The 16,796-nt window shown below is 30.9% G+C and overlaps 2 protein-coding genes across 3 annotated transcripts in view; one reads left to right on the forward strand and one right to left on the reverse strand.

The window, feature by feature from the left end:
- Window positions 1-7,052, forward strand: part of Kap-alpha3 (karyopherin alpha3) — a 20,923-nt gene extending 13,871 nt beyond the window's left edge. Inside the window, exons 4-6 of the mRNA XM_074176570.1 lie at window positions 592-776; window positions 2,047-2,223; window positions 5,349-7,052. Coding sequence (XP_074032671.1) covers window positions 592-776; window positions 2,047-2,223; window positions 5,349-5,444 — 458 coding nt within the window. The 3' untranslated portion in view covers window positions 5,445-7,052. The remainder of the gene's footprint in view (window positions 1-591; window positions 777-2,046; window positions 2,224-5,348) is intronic.
- LOC141482778 (uncharacterized) lies at window positions 5,840-16,526 on the reverse strand. 2 transcript variants are annotated; one of them, XR_012465717.1, is made up of 5 exons: window positions 16,025-16,526; window positions 15,538-15,767; window positions 15,396-15,479; window positions 12,545-13,304; window positions 5,840-12,290 (listed from the first exon to the last, which is right to left on the reverse strand). XR_012465717.1 is itself a non-coding variant. In XM_074176571.1 (4 exons), exons 1-4 carry the CDS (start codon window positions 16,111-16,113, stop codon window positions 12,823-12,825), a joined length of 885 nt encoding a protein of 294 aa, XP_074032672.1. In that variant the 5' UTR covers window positions 16,114-16,526; the 3' UTR covers window positions 5,840-12,822. The 2 variants fall into 2 exon arrangements, 1 of the variants encoding a protein (XP_074032672.1); XM_074176571.1 differs by having other exon boundaries at window positions 5,840-13,304.
- Window positions 16,527-16,796: the final 270 nt, after the last annotated feature.

Raw genomic sequence — 16,796 nt, forward strand, 5'->3', positions numbered from 1 at the left:
GTGAATGTAATTCCGTTATTTTCATTAAAAATATTTAGGTACGCTATTTGTTTTTTTTTTTTTCATCTGGCGGCACTTTATTGTTGAAATCATAAAAAAAATATTCTCATGGCTATATCTGTTGATATAGGGTGTATTTCATAACTGTTAGCTGTGTGAGTTTTCGAATTTTTGATTTGTCATAACTTTGTTAATAATGAATATTTTTTCATGAAATTTTGGTCACACCTATTTAGAGGCACTCTGAATCCAGTGGCGTAGTGATTTTTTCAATAAAAAATCGCTAATAAAAAATCCTGATTTTCTACTAAGAAAAAATATGCCCTGAAACTTCAATAAACATTTCAAATTTTGTCCCAAGGTAGACCTTTTAGTACTTGACATTTAAAAAAAAAAATATTAAAATCGGTTTACAACTTCAAATTTTAGAGGGGTGTTTCCATTAAAAATGGGTCACACTGTATGTATCAACACATCACAGGCTGTTGTTACAAAAGGGGTTTGTTGATGTTTATTGACCGTTTTCTACAAATTCTCTGAGAATATCATTATTGTAACCTTAAGTTGTAGTGATGTGGAAATATTTTTCAGGTCTCCTCCCTAAAATAATCCAAAATCTAAGCAAGGGAGACTTCCAGACTCAAAAGGAAGCGGCGTGGGCTATCAGCAACCTAACGATAGGTGGCAACAAAGATCAGGTAGCAAGATTGATTGTGGAAGGAGTGGTACCTCCTTTCTGTGATCTTCTCAACTGCAAAGACGCTATGGTCATTCAGGTATGTATATGTTCAAATTTCGTGGGTACTATTTTCTTTGGTTTCTCATATACAGGGTGTTCCATCTCAGACGAGCCACCCCATATATTTCTTATCCCATAGTGAGTGGAAAAGTTTTCTGAAACACGTTGAATGTATTTGTTTGGGGGATATCTTTCGACGTATATTTTAGGCTTGAACGAGCAACCCCCTAATAGGGGTCTCTTCAACCCCTCAAACTTGAATAGGGGAGAGGGGTTGAGTGATACTTTATTTGAAAGGTCTTGGCAGCCTCTTTACAACAGTGTATGAAAAACATAAATTTGATGAACCGTTTTTGCCAAAAATCTATTTTGCAGCTTGAATAAGCCACCTTGAATAATTTGGTTATTTTTACAATGTACAAGCCCATTTTTATTAAGCCCCTTTTAGATAGATTAGATAGATATATAGATAGATTATCTTTATTAGTTCTTTGGTACAAAGACCCTTGCGGGTGTAGAACATGTCAATGTATAAAGGAGTATGATGAAAATTACAAAAAAAATAAAAAATAAACATAAAAATAAAAAATATAAAATGAATATATATATATATATATATATATATATATATATATATATATATATATATATATATATATATATATATATATATATATATATACAAACATAAGTATATAAGTATACAGTCAGACAAAGAATATAAACAGGCAGACAATTCAAAGTCTATCAGCGAAATATTCTTCTACCGAATAATAAGCCTTTGATAAAACCATGATTTTTAGTTCCTTTTTCATTTTTTTAACAGGCAAGTTTTTGATGGAATCAGGTATTTTGTTATAAATATTAATCACAAAAAAAGGAAAATTTTTCTGTACAAAAGAAAAACGTGTCATTAAGTTCAGTTATTGCACTATTTTGTTTAGGTTTTATTTTAAATTTGATTAATGATCTGCCAAATAGTTTTAGATTTTTTATCAAAATTCAGAATTTGATAATCATGATACTCTTTTCTTGCACAACTTAATTTTTCTCTGTATAGTTTACTATAATGTTTACTTATTTCTTTGTAGTTGTCATCCTGCTTAGCAATTGAGGTATACAAAGTTACATTATTTTTTAATTCTTGCAATTCAGGTGTCATAATATAATCATTGCCCTTTCTTGTATTTATACTGAAACAGTTTCGGAAACAGACCACGGCAAAACCCGGAAACCAACCAAAATATTGTGAACGATTTTTTGTTGTATCGAAATTTTGAAAATACACTTATCTTTTTTCGATTTAGGTTGTGCTTGATGGTATCAACAATTTGCTCAAGATGGCAGGTCCTCAGGTCGATCAGCTGTGCACTATGATTGAGGAGTGCAACGGTTTGGATAAAATTGAAGCATTGCAAAACCATGACAACATCGACATTTATAGATTGGCCTATGATATTATAGAACAGTACTTCAGTGGAGATGTGAGTATGATAATGTTACGTTTTTCCGTGAGTTTGAAAATAATTGAGTGTGCTGTACAATAATCATACTCGACTTTATTTCACTGTTGATAGTCAGAGTCAGAAATGCTTTATTGTCATGAAAGTTTAGGTTGTGTTGACAAAGCAGGCTTAAGAACTAAAACAATCTGAAACATTAAAATAAAGTTCAAGAATTAAAACAAGATATTAATATGGCAAAAGCACCCTTCAAAAAGTCTGTGGTAAAAAATTTAATATGTTGACAAAGCAGGCTTATAAACTAAAACAATCTGAAGCATTAAAATAAAGGTCAAGAATTAAAACAAGATATTAATATTGCAAAAGCACACTTCAAAAAGTCTGTGGTGAAAAATTTAATATGTTGACAAAGCAGGCTTAAGAACTAAAACAATCTGAAACATTAAAATAAAGGTCAAGAATTAAAACAAGATATTAATATGGCTCAAGCACACTTCAAAAAGTCTGTGGTAAAAAAATTAATATGTTGACAAAGCAGGCTTAAGAACTAAAACAATCTGAAACATTAAATAAAATAAAGTTCAAGAATTAAAACAAGATATTAATATTGCAAAAGCACACTTCAAAAAGTCTGTGGTAAAAAATTTAATATGTTGACAAAGCAGGCTTAAGAACTAAAACAATCTGAAACATTAAAATAAAGGTCAAGAATTAAAACAAGATATTAATATGGCTCAAGCACACTTCAAAAAGTCTGTGGTAAAAAAATTAATATGTTGACAAAGCAGGCTTAAGAACTAAAACAATCTGAAACATTAAATAAAATAAAGTTCAAGAATTAAAACAAGATATTAATATTGCAAAAGCACACTTCAAAAAGTCTGTGGTAAAAAATTTAATATGTTGACAAAGCAGGCTTAAGAACTAAAACAATCTGAAACATTAAAATAAAGGTCAGGAATTAAAACAAGATATTAATATGGCAAAAGCACACTTCAAAAAGTCTGTGATGAAAAATTTAATATGTTGACAAAGCAGGCTTAAGAACTAAAACAATCTGAAACATTAAAATAAAGGTCAAGAATTAAAACAAGATATTAATATGGCTCAAGCACACTTCAAAAAGTCTGTGGTAAAAAATTTAATATGTTGACAAAGCAGGCTTAAGAACTAAAACAATCTCAAACATTAAAATAAAGTTCAAGAATTAAAACAAGATATTAATATGGCAAAAGCACCCTTCAAAAAGTCTGTGGTAAAAAATTTAATATGTTGACAAAGCAGGCTTATAAACTAAAACAATCTGAAGCATTAAAATAAAGGTCAAGAATTAAAACAAGATATTAATATTGCAAAAGCACACTTCAAAAAGTCTGTGGTGAAAAATTTAATATGTTGACAAAGCAGGCTTAAGAACTAAAACAATCAGAAACATTAAAATAAAGGTCAAGAATTAAGACAAGATATTAATATGGCTCAAGCACACTTCAAAAAGTCTGTGGTAAAAAATTTAATATGTTGACAAAGCAGGCTTAAAAACTAAAACAATCAGAAACATTAAAATAAAGTTCAAGAATTAAAACAAGATATTAATATTGCAAAAGCACACTTCAAAAAGTCTGTGGTAAAAAATTTATTATGTTTACAAAGCAGGCTTAAAAACTAAAACAATCTGAAACATTAAAATAAAGGTCAAGAATTAAAACAAGATATTAATATGGCAAAAGCACATTTCAAAAAGTCTGTGGTAAAAAATTTATTATGTTGACAAAGCAAGCTTAAGAACTAAAACAATCTCAAACATTAAAATAAAGTTCAAGAATTAAAACAAGATATTAATATGGCAAAAGCACACTTCAAAAAGTCTGTGATAAAAAATTTAATATGTTGGCAAAGCAGGCTTAAGAACTAAAACAATCTGAAACATTAAAATAAAGTTCAAGAATTAAAACAAGATATTAATATTGCAAAAGCACACTTCAAAAAGTCTGTGGTAAAAAATTTATTATGTTTACAAAGCAGGCTTAAAAACTAAAACAATCTGAAACATTAAAATAAAGGTCAAGAATTAAAACAAGATATTAATATGGCAAAAGCACACTTCAAAAAGTCTGTGGTAAAAAATTTAATATGTTGACAAAGCAGGCTTAAAAACTAAAACAATCAGAAACATTAAAATAAAGTTCAAGAATTAAAACAAGATATTAATATTGCAAAAGCACACTTCAAAAAGTCTGTGGTAAAAAATTTATTATGTTTACAAAGCAGGCTTAAAAACTAAAACAATCTGAAACATTAAAATAAAGGTCAAGAATTAAAACAAGATATTAATATGGCAAAAGCACATTTCAAAAAGTCCTTGGTAAAAAATTTATTATGTTGACAAAGCAGGCTTAAGAACTAAAACAATCTCAAACATTAAAATAAAGTTCAAGAATTAAAACAAGATATTAATATGGCAAAAGCACACTTCAAAAAGTCTGTGATAAAAAATTTAATATGTTGGCAAAGCAGGCTTAAGAACTAAAACAATCTGAAACATTAAAATAAAGTTCAAGAATTAAAACAAGATATTAATATGGCAAAAGCACACTTCAAAAAGTCTGTGGTAAAAAAATTAATATTTTGACAAAGCAGGCTTAAGAAATCCCCCACAATTAGAACCAAGCAATTTATATCAGACAAAGAAGTGGCCCACTGTTCAAAAAAGTTCAAAAAATCAGCATCACTACTATTGAGTGAATGATATAAACAAACTAGGTGGATACACTTCTTATTGTATAGTACTTTTAATTATAATATCCAAAAATATTTTGTTGAGATATGTTTATCTAAATTTAATGTAATCTGTATAACATTGTCTGGACAAGGATTTACGTCTAGATCTTAAATTGCTAAATACTGCGTAGCTTTCTGGACATTTTGCGCTCTTGTAGATCTTGTAAGCTGGTTTTGAAGTTGGAAACCTGAATTTTTGGGTAAATAAAAAAATATTGTAACTATTTGTTTAAAATGATCTGTCATTATCAGATTTATGGAGCTTAAAAAACATATGACATTAAAACGGAAAAAACAACCTAATTTTATGGAAATTCTTCCACATATAACACGACAAATTTTAATTGTAACTCATTTGATATTTTCAGGCGGAAGATGATCCGAATATAGCTCCGACAGCAGGAGAAAGCGGATTCACATTCGATCCCAATACCAACCTACCAAATGATGGTTTCAAATTTTGATCCTTCTATTTAGATAATTACTCAAAGTAATTACAACTGTTAGCGAAGAGGGGCTGCTTCCTTACTTATATCAAACGACATGTATGTACGTTCATTTTAAGTTCATGTAAATATTATATTTTTTTATATATGTAAGACGGTTACAAAATCAATGTACACAGGTAGGATCACGAGTCGTGAGTTGAAGGTTTCAAAAACGCTCACGCCTCTTAAATTCATCCTATATGCTTGTAGGATATTTATTTAATTTGAATTGATATTTAGTTGTATGTATGTGTACATTGGGGGAGTTATGAAATATCGCCAGGTTATGTAAATTTTCGTGATTCATTTCTTTTTTTATGGCTAGTGAGACTACTTACATATTGGTTGATTGATCTGATTTTTGGCAGAGAAAACAAATTCAGGAACCACGCTCTTATTTTTTGTGCACTTCGCCTTTTTGAAAATGTTGATTTGTTGCAACTTGAATTATCTGTGATCGCTTGTCCGAGATTCAGATTAGTTTCAATTTAGCACTGAGCTCATAGTTGAAACTCATTTGAAAATGTTATAGAGTAATTTTATTGAACGATTTCATTTTTTTGAGGTGAATTCCACGTGTTGACTTAATCAAGAAGAAGATTGAAACCAGTTGACAACACAAAAACTGAATTGAAAACATGGTCTTGGAAATGTGGACCTTCAATATTTTGAAATTTGATTAACGATCCACAAAGCCTCTAACTTTCTTTTTTTATTGGCTTTTCAAAATAATAATGGGTGCAATAAACAACGGAAAATGAGATATAAGAAAATTGAAAGATCTTTACTGGTTCAAATATATAAAAAATTCAAACAGAAATGCAACTCTTCTCTTGAAGAGGCCAACTTAGTTGATGATGAGCGTGTCGGGCATTTCTGGTGTTTAGGAAAAGTGTTTGTTTCGGATTAATTCTACGTCAGAGGTTCCAGGTTGAGTATATTTCAAATTCTGTGCCAAAAATCGTGGTCTATTTTTTGTTGATTTGTTGAAACCTTTTTTTTTGTTTGAATATTAGGATATTTTGGGGAGTTTCGGAAAAACAATAAATTGTGATGTATAGTCAGATAGTTTTAAAATGACCGTACATAGTTTAAGAAGATCTGAGCATGATGTTGACATATTAACTATACAAAGTTCTCAAAGACTTTCTTGTGATTTGATATTTAATTTATTTAATATATATATATATATAATTGATGCAATAATATGTCATGCGCAGATTTTGTTACTTTTTACCTTGTATTTATGATATTATATATTCGAGTCAAGTTGTTAATTGTCTTCGCATTGATTCACGAAAAGGTAAACATTTGACTGTTTCCATTGTTTATAATTGTTTTTATTTTATTTATATATCAGTGACTTCGCGAAATTCTTGCTTTGTTTTACCATCAGACTAAAATGTTGAAATATTTTTTTAGTTAGGTAATGAAATTAAAAAAAGTTGAAAATTGTCACTTTTTATGTAAGTATTTGAATTATAAGTAAAATCATTATAGATTTTATTTATGTTTTACTAATTAGAAGGCTATTTTTTGGTTGAGAATTTATATAGAATAAATCCTGAGAGAATCTGTACTTGATTATTATGTTTGAAATTGAAGTTTTCAATCATTGAAGCTCCCTCAATAATATATCTACCTCTGAAAGAATTTTCAAAATCTCTTTCAACGAGCTATTTTGAAGAAAACAATGTTTGGTCACACATATTTGCATCTATTGGGTAAAACAAACGAGTCTCCATACGTTGGCCAATCAGATTTAACTGCAATCAGCTGGCGGAACTCGTTCGGGTATATCGCTACAGGGTCGAAGTGGTGAGTTAAATTTTAATGCCTGTGGTGTGTACATATACGGTATTTTGAATTTGAAATTTTTCAAAATGTCGAGTACTGATACGGCTGAAGAAACTGCTGATTTGTGTCCCTACACTCCACCTAAAAAAATTTTTATACGCAGCTGCATTTTATTGGAAAGATAGAATGAAATTTTGGTCGTTCCTTAGTGTGACTCTGTACAAGCAGCCTTGTCTGGGAGATCACAAGCACTATGCATGATCATGTTTTGGAGTACTCGTTTGCTTAGATCCCGATCTGCCTGTTAATAGTGTTTATATTTTGTAATGGATGTCTCTGGGAGCTGATAGGTAAATCTCCAAAAGCGACGCAATATCGTATAACGATCGAGAAACGCATGTCGAATTGAGCGCAACCTTGGCCATGTTAACAGCGTGACCACATTTTATTTAAGAAATGTAACTACGGTGTCATCGAAAATCTACTGCAATTTATTTGAAGTGGGGTACTCTTTTGTTTGAAGAGCACTAACATGTGAAAATTTGAGTTTTCGACCACTAGGTGGCGCTTGTAATAACATTTGAATAGCATCACTGAATCTAGAAGGCCTTGGCCTTCTTACGGGTATGGCCAGTGGGTGTAGTCAGATACTTGAAATGGCAAGTTGATTTTTAGTTGGTTATTTTGAACACTGGGATTATTTCAAGTATTAGAATTCAAACATTAAAAACAGAAAAGTTTCCATTATTGAAATAAAGCTTTCATTTCTTAGGAAGTCTGAAAACGAAAAGTGAAATGAGGTTATGTATTATTATCTTCTTCTTCTTCCTTTATTCGGAGATATTCAGAAAACAGTAACAAGCAATCGGGAAATGGATGTTTTATGATCTGTATCCACTTTGTGTTCTGTATATCGAGCAGGCAGAACCTATAAATAATTAATTATTGTCATTTGCTGTAGATGTCGCCAGTCACATTGAAATAAAAATTCTATCGCCAAGGCATCTTATTCAAATCTACCGGCGAAAATTAATCTACTGCAATTTTAAATTTGTGTTGAAAATCTACCGCCTGTGGTCACCCTCCATATTGAAATCGATTGACAAAGACCAGTAGCGACCGGCGTTTTTTTTTCAGGGGATAATTTACAACAATATGGATATTTCATCAGTATCGATTGAGTAGTATCTTCATTATTTATTATCAGAACATATATATTGTAGAACAGGTCAATCCAGAAGTTTCTTTAATCATGATTGGCTCCACCCTGTGATGATATTTTAAAAAACTATATTCAGTAATAATAATAATGAAATACATAAAAATATGTACGAGGTCTGTTTGAAAATAAAAGTAAATTTAATTTTTTCCCAAAAAATGTTTTACTTATAATAATTATATTCTTTATTCAGTAGAACAGCTATAACATTTCCTATGCAAACTGAAACGGGAAATTTCATCTTGAGAACCTGGAGTGCACAAAGATGGTCTTTCACTCATCAATTTCTATTTTTATTCCTTCAGCCTAGTACTCCTCAGATATAATACACTTGTGAACTTTTTGGTGCACCGGTTTCTCTGTTGTAAATGTTACCAAAAATTTAGAATGAGAAGCCCGATAGCCTTACGATTTAATTAAAAATTTTCCACAAAACAATATTTTGAGGACACAACAAACATATTTTTATAAAACCGTAACTTACCTAATGTTTCTCCAATCCTCAATCGGCATTGTCAAATATCATCTATCGAGATAAAGAAGAAGAAATCCTGTCATTTTACCAAAAACCTCAGAGTAATAATATAAGACATAGAGTTGCCATGCCTATACCATTACAATACATGTATTTTGAAGCGGGTATTGTTCTATCCTTTTCTGTACAATTTATTGTCGAGAGGGGGGCGGGTAATGAAGGGTTATGGAGAGTTTGTTTAAATTTGAAGCTCAGAGTAATAATAAGACATATACTGAAACCAATAATGATTGAGAGTAGAAGTAAGCCCAGTTGACAGCAAATCAGGGGCGAGCTTATTAATTTTTGAGAGGTTTGAGAATGAAAGAAAAATTCTTAGTACAATTAGTTAAAATATTCATATACATTTTTTATTTATTCTAGAAAATAAAAATTACAAATTTTTGATAATAGAATATAATATAAATGTAAATGTACAAATTTTCGTCTAATCTTCAACCTCAAATTCGTCACTGTTGCTACCGCTATCATCAAAGTGAATTATGATTGGTTCAATATTGTCTTCAATACGGTTGTCTACATCCCACATTTTGTGCTCCTCTTTTAAAACATTCTGCATGCATTTCTTCCAGTCTTCTGCAGAAACAGTTCGAATAGCTTCTTGTAGGTGATGTTGCACGTCCACTAATTTAAATGTTCTGTTTTCTCGTGCCACATATCCTTTTAGTTGCGCCCAGATTAATTCTATTGGGTTTAATTCGTAGTGGTATGGTGGTAACTTCAATAAACCTTCAATAAAGGCTTGTCGTGCACTTGTTATATTACCATCCTGCCATACTTTTTTGACCATATGTCCTTGGTTAACCCATGTCTCGTCCATGAAGTAAAATTTTTTTTTGAGCTTCCGAAATTCGTCAATTTTTCTTAGATAGTTTCTTCTCCATGCTATTATTTCTTTACGTTCAATGAGAATGCTTTTCCTGTCAACTTTTCCGTACGTAAATTTCATTTCGTGTATAAGTTTCCTAAAAGTTTCTTTACCCATTTTTGGGACCAATTCATGATCGCTAAGTGCCTCCAGAACTGTTTGCAGTGTGGGCAGCTCATTTCTGAAAAAGAAACTGTGAATAGTTCTGCGTATACTGGTTTTGGCTTCTTTATCAACTGTGATTTTTTTTCGTCAGCTAATAGTTTTTGGCGTTTGTACGTCCTCATGAATTTCTGCTTCTCTTAGTATTTTGTAAATCGATGATTTTGGTACACCGGTATAATCAGAGCACATATCAACTAATTTATCTTTTGTAATTGTGGAAATTAATGATGTTGAAATGCCCGGTCGGTTATTCGGAGGTACACACGTAGAATTACAGCACATATGCACAAAGTCATCTTTTGGTGGCTGATGATCTCTTTCAAGACAGTGAAATACTCGCAGTACAATTTGTTTTTCTCTTACTGACGGAGACTCCGACCGTTTTACCTTTTTTGACGTGGAAGGCCCGACCATGTCTCCCATTTTTTGAGTAGTTTGACAACGGTGTAAAAATATAATTATGTAACGCTTAAACACTTATTAGCACTATTATTTTCACCAATTGTTATCAGAACACGTCGATTGCTGACTAACTTAACTGTAAAACGTACAATTCACGCTGTATAATTCACAAACCAATGATACGCTCATGGCTGCAAGTACATTAGTGAGGACTGCAACGATGAGATGGAAGTTACGGTAAAGTGACAAAGACAGAAATATCGTTGCGTACAGCGTTGCCACTAGTTGTAATAAATATCTAACACTATACAGAAAATAATGAATTTTAACTGATCAGTACTCAGGAAATGTATAAGTATTACTCATTACAAGCTCATTACTGATTTTTGTCATAAATAATACCTTTCAATCGTACTAGTATTGTATATTATCTATAATTTGCCACAACCTACAACTCTACTGCTTACTATATTTTGATTCTGCTATAAACTGGTAACGTAAAATTTAGATATGACAACGCGCTTTACTCTCAATCATTATTGGTTTTACTATAGAGTTGCTATGCCTATACCAATACATGTATTTTGAAACAGGTAATGTTTTAAAAAAAAAAAAAAAGATTCCACAGCACAAGTGACAGCCAATAGTTGCATAGTACAGATTTAGGAGAACCTCTCTTCCACAATGATTCGACATAAATCTCAGTGCATAACAGCTCTTTCGTATTGAAGGGGTTATATAAAAGAATTTTTTTTTCTTTCCTGTAATTCAATGTTTATATGAAAGTAGCTGTTTCAGGAGGGCTTTCTTCCAGTTTGTGTCTGAAATTTGCTTCTTTGCATGATCTACACATCCACAGTTTATCTGGTAGAAGCCATATAGTAAAAATAGGAGGCTGTGTATCATTCACAATTCCTGTTTCCTTAGGGTGTTCCTCAGGGTTTCCACTGTGGCCTTTGCTATTCAACCTATTTATTAATGATCTAGCTACAATTATAAAACATAGTGAGGTACTGATTTTTGCTGATGACGTAAAAATATTCAAATTAATTTCTTCTACAAACGATGTCTCACTCTTGCAAGAGAATTTGTCACAAATTTATGTATGGTGTGTTATGAATCAAATGAATTTGAATATATCCAAATGTTTCTGCCAAACATTTTCTAGAATTATTCACCCTGTTCTACATGATGACTACAGTATCCATAATATACCAATTAATAGGAAATAAGTGATAAAGGACTTAAGAATTATGTTCGATCGTGAATTGAACTTCAAATCTCATAATGAGTATATTATAGCTAAACCACTCAAGATGTTGGGCTTCATCAATAGATCATCTAAGGAATTCAGTTTGAACACTCCCAAGTTATTATATTGTTCATTAGTTAGATCATTATTGAGTACACTTCAATAATTTGGTGCCTGTATTATGAAATACACATAAACCAAATTGAAGCTGTACAAAACACTTTCCTGAGGATCTGTGCATACAAGTTAGGTCGAAGAAGGGGAGAATATGCATTCAACAACATTAGAGATCAGATGAATCTATTATTTTTAAAGAATAGAAGAATTATTTTAGATGTATGTTTTTTAAGCAAAATTTCAACTGGCAACATCAACTGTGAGGAGTTTTTATCTTTAATTCATTTGAATGTCAACAGACAGACCAGAGCCAGTACCAAAACATTTAAAATACCGTTCCACTCCACAAATTATGGTTTTTTCTCTCCTGTCACTCGAATGCTCAGAAATGGAAATATGTATCAACAAGTTGATATCTTTAACAGCTCCACAAATACCATCAAAATTGAACTGAGTCGCTTTATTCCCTGAAACATTTCCTTTGAATATTCTATACTATTTCATCATTATATTGCTTTCTTTTTATACTATATATCATATTATTATTATTGTGCTATGTATTTATTATCTTTAGTTCAGTTTGAGATTTTACAAACTTTTTTTTTCCTTTTTTGTCCATGACAAAATTGTACTGTGACAAATTATTTTTTTATAACAAATTGTAATTGGGACTACCAGTTGAATAAATAAATAAAATAAATAAGTAAATGTATTAAGTTACCTATTTTCAAATTGATTACTTCCTTTCTTTGGAAGATTCCCACATTTTTTTGTATCAAGATGGAGTAGTAGAAAGCCAAAAACTTTTTTCCCAAAAGTTCTTTCGTAGTTTATCACATAGTGAATCTATATGGTGACTCCAATAATATAAAGGAATAAATCATATGAAAAACCACCTTCTGATACAGAATCTACAACTATACATTTCAACGTTCAGAATTCCAGGTGAGAATTCATATAAATGCACACAATAATCAATCACAGATTTGTTTCGGGATATCACTCTTTTCCTGTGCTCAGATGGGCAAGGTATTTTTCGAAAGCTGCAAGTTTCCTTTCCTCGATTTCCAATTTTCTTTTAATCAAGTCCATTCTCTCCCGATGCCTTTTTTGTTTCGCCACGATTTTTCTTTCGTAACATTCACAATCTCCTTTGTGCCTTTTGCTACTTTGTTCGGCAGTCTCAACTAGTGCATTACTCACATCATCACTTTCATAATTTGTTTGACCTCTATTGTGCTTTTGGACCAGACTCTCCCATTTCCTTTCACAGCTTTCTGGAGATCTGTGTATATTCTTCGAGCTCAACTCAGTAGATATTCGATTCCATGTTGGAAGTTCATGACCATCTTCGGCAAAAGATTTTATGTGATGACCATATGCTTCGACTAGTGCTGAAGTTTCAGAAAATGTCCAAAAGTCATCTTTGTTTTCGACAATTTCATTTTCACCTGCAGTTTCATCACATTCAGTTTTTATATCTGAAACAATAAAAGAATCAAGTACACTTTATTGTCGAAGAATATAATTCTTATTGACAAAATAATTTGCTGTGAATAAATAGAATGAATAAAATATATAAATATATACATTCCTAATAGAATTTTCTGTCAACTTCATTTTGAGAGTAGCTTTTTTTATTATTTCTACATTACGTAGCTTTTTGAAATTACAGTAAGGTATCAAAAATTTTAATGACAATAAAAAATCAACATTGAAACAAAGCAAAGTTGAATTTTATTTATTCATTTATTTGTTTACAAACTCTACAGACCATGGCCCGAGAATATCTACCACAGAGAAGCGACATATCGTATCCTTTGATGTTCGGTGTCCCAACTCTGAACCGAAGATTTTGAGTGATAAACAACCTGGTTCACTGAGAAAAATGACCTCTCAGCGATATACACTAATAAAAATACATTCTCTTACGTTCTAGTATAGTACGTGGGCTCACTGTGAAATATAAAATTATAGTGTGAAGAGCATCTCACTCTATTCAATTTTTATATTCCTAATTGGACAACTTTCGCAGTAATAATAGAGAATATTCAACTATGTGGCCAATTTATTATTATTTATGATGAATTGGCATTTAAGAAATAAATTAAATTACTTTATTTTGTAAATCCAATTCATTAGATAGAAAATTAAAATAAAAATGAAAAAACAATGAAACAAGATATTTTACCAAAACCTCTTAATTTAAAAATGTGACAGAATCTTAAGTTTCCTTTTTACAGTTTTACCTTTGGTATTATCGATATCTCTATTAGTATATTTTTGGAAAATTTTCACAAGGATGAAGAAAATCTACATCCTTCATTAGGTTGAATAATATATTTGAAACTGCTACCCCAGTAGAAATTTCTGTAAATTGATTGTTAAATAAACATTCCAACTGATATATAAAATTAATGAATTCATCTGGTGATGAGCGCAAATTTCCAAACATGGGCTGGAGAAAAGTTATTCTCATCTGATATAAATATATCATTTACGTTTGTAGATTGTATACTGATTAATAAATCATCTAAATCATTCTTACAATTCATATGATTGAAATGAAAATAATTTTGGAAAAAAAACTTCCGGAATGCCCTTTGAAATTGTATGGGGGTTGGATTAACATTATTTCCTCATTATTGTCTTACAGCACCAAAACAATTTTCAAGACAATCTGAATTGAGTCATCTCGTTTTCAAATATTTATCATTTAATTTGGAAAGCTTATCCCATATTTGAATTACACTATCAAAATTGTTTGGAGTGATATGTGATTTGGTAAGAATTGGTGCAAATCTATAAAATTGCCCTATGTCTTGCTCATTAAAACAGCGCACAAAAGACCAAGATGTACTTTTGCCTTCAAAATGAAATGAATGTTTTAAAAAATTGTTTCTAGTGGCTTTTATCAAATGACTTGGATCAAAAATATAAACAAGTTTTTTACCAATGAGCTCAAATTCAGATTCTTCTAAAGTGACCCCCAATAACTTTGACAACTCATAAAAGTTAGAGCCCATGTCACTCACGATGCCATCAACATGCAGACCTATATTGGATAATTTAGAAATGCACTTATCCAAAATATCACGTAGATTTTTTGCTGGTAGCTGTGATTCAATGAAAAAAAAAGCAATCAGTTGTTTCCAGGGAGAATAATGTCCTCTAGCCATAATAACGAGAACATTTCTACATATGGAATTTCTCTTATTTGCCTCTCCAATACCTTCTAAAACCAATTATTTCATCTCATCTATAGATATCACACATCGTTTGTCCTGTTCGAGCATTGTTTTAATTTTAATTTCAAGTGCCTTGAATATTGCTGAATTTTCCAAGCCCGGCCTGCTTGATATTTTTTGGGTCATCCTTTGCAAACATCGTTTTGTTGGAAGAGTCAATAACTTGCTAAGATGTCTATAATTCCTAGAACTTGAAAAGTAGTTGATCAAAGCAAACTGCTTCACTTCTGAAGAATATCTGCGAGATTTGTGTAATTTACATAATATCTAAAAATATAAAATTCAAATGGTGTAACCACTTACTAAAATTAAAAATAAACTTACCATCTACGGTCAAGCAGAATGAAGGCATTTCATCATTTGCGTTTTTCACAAAAGAACACTTTGAGGGTGGAACAATTGTGATATCTTAAAAAAGGATTAAGTCTCAATTTCCAAAATAAATCTAAGTACCTACGTTACATACCTGGCAGAATGATCACTTTTCTATCAGGTACTTGAGATTGGTCTCTTTCGGTTTTTGAAATGGGTGGAAATATTGTCGGTACTGCTTCAGGTAGTAATGTATTTTTCACAGTTCCCTTTGATATGTACCTACTTTCAAAATGATGCTCACAAATTCTGTAGTTTTTGTGAAGTGAATCAACTTTTGGTAGTAAATCTTGCCTACTGCAAGCTTCCAACCAAACTTTTGCCCTGTAGGAAGAAATAATATATCAGTTTTGAAGTTGTTCTTTTGTATTTTTCTTTTATGAACAGATCTATTTAATTTTAATTATTTGATTGAAAGTATATTCAAGATTCCCATTCATCATCACATATTTCGAAAATCGAACTTTGAAAATAGTCAGCAATTTACTTTTAAAATATAGCAAACTTAATTATTTCTCATTACAATCAGTTTAGATATACATTTCCCAAACATGTTTCCCAAGATGTATAAAAATATTTGCCTTTCACAGTCTTGGGGAAATCTGAAAATACTCGTTCCTTCACCGGTTCTAGCTGAACATCCGCGGAAAACACAATAGTAACCAGGCATTTCGATTTTCACTTCTTATAAATACACACAAAATCTAGTTTTATGTTGATATTAGTTCAACTCGTAGAATTTCACTCGAAGATTGTCACTAGTGTCGATTCAAAAACACATAAGTACTGTTTCTCTCATGATGGATTCTTCAAAACTAATTAGATTTGTTTTGGTTCACAATTCTGTACAGTTCGATCATGCGCAGTTATTAAAATGTGTTTTGGTTTTCTCCGAACCAATTCGAAACTATTCCAGAATGATAATTAGTTCGTACATTTGAATAGGGACCGTTTAGAACTTCGAATTTGCTCCTGCGCACAAATAAAATTTTTCATTTGCGTTGTGGATTTTGGTAGTAACGTTTTCTTAATCTCATTTTTATCCGTATTTTAGTTGGTGTTTCATTTGGTATTTTATCTACAATACTGTTCGTTTCCGGTAAAACAAAGATGTAGTAAATGTAGTAAAACAAAAATGTAGCAATAATAATAATTATTATTATTATTATTACATCTTTTAGAATTCCAAAAATTTATTCTTAGCATGTTCTTGTCAAACTCATTAGTATAAGATTACAAAGAGAGGACAATATATTTTTAATTTAATTTTGGATAACCGCAGATAATATCTTAGTTAATTCCTGTTACTCTCATATTTTCGAAAACATCATCACACTTTAATTATATATTTGC

This window comes from Leptinotarsa decemlineata, unplaced genomic scaffold (genome assembly GCF_025532065.1).
Source record: "Leptinotarsa decemlineata unplaced genomic scaffold, Ldec_3_MD MMD2_tig00001973_RagTag_RagTag, whole genome shotgun sequence".
Classification (NCBI taxonomy): Eukaryota; Metazoa; Arthropoda; class Insecta; order Coleoptera; family Chrysomelidae; genus Leptinotarsa; species Leptinotarsa decemlineata.

Coding starts and splice junctions, on each gene's coding strand:
- LOC141482778 (XM_074176571.1), bottom strand. CDS start 16,113: ATGCCTGGTTACTATTGTGTTTTCCGCGGATGTTCAGCTAGAACCGGT. Junction 15,480..15,537: donor AAAAGTGATCATTCTGCCAG/GTATGTAACGTA, acceptor TCCTTTTTTAAG/ATATCACAATTGTTCCACCC. Junction 13,305..15,395: donor ATTCTGCTTGACCGTAGATG/GTAAGTTTATTT, acceptor TTATTGTTTCAG/ATATAAAAACTGAATGTGAT.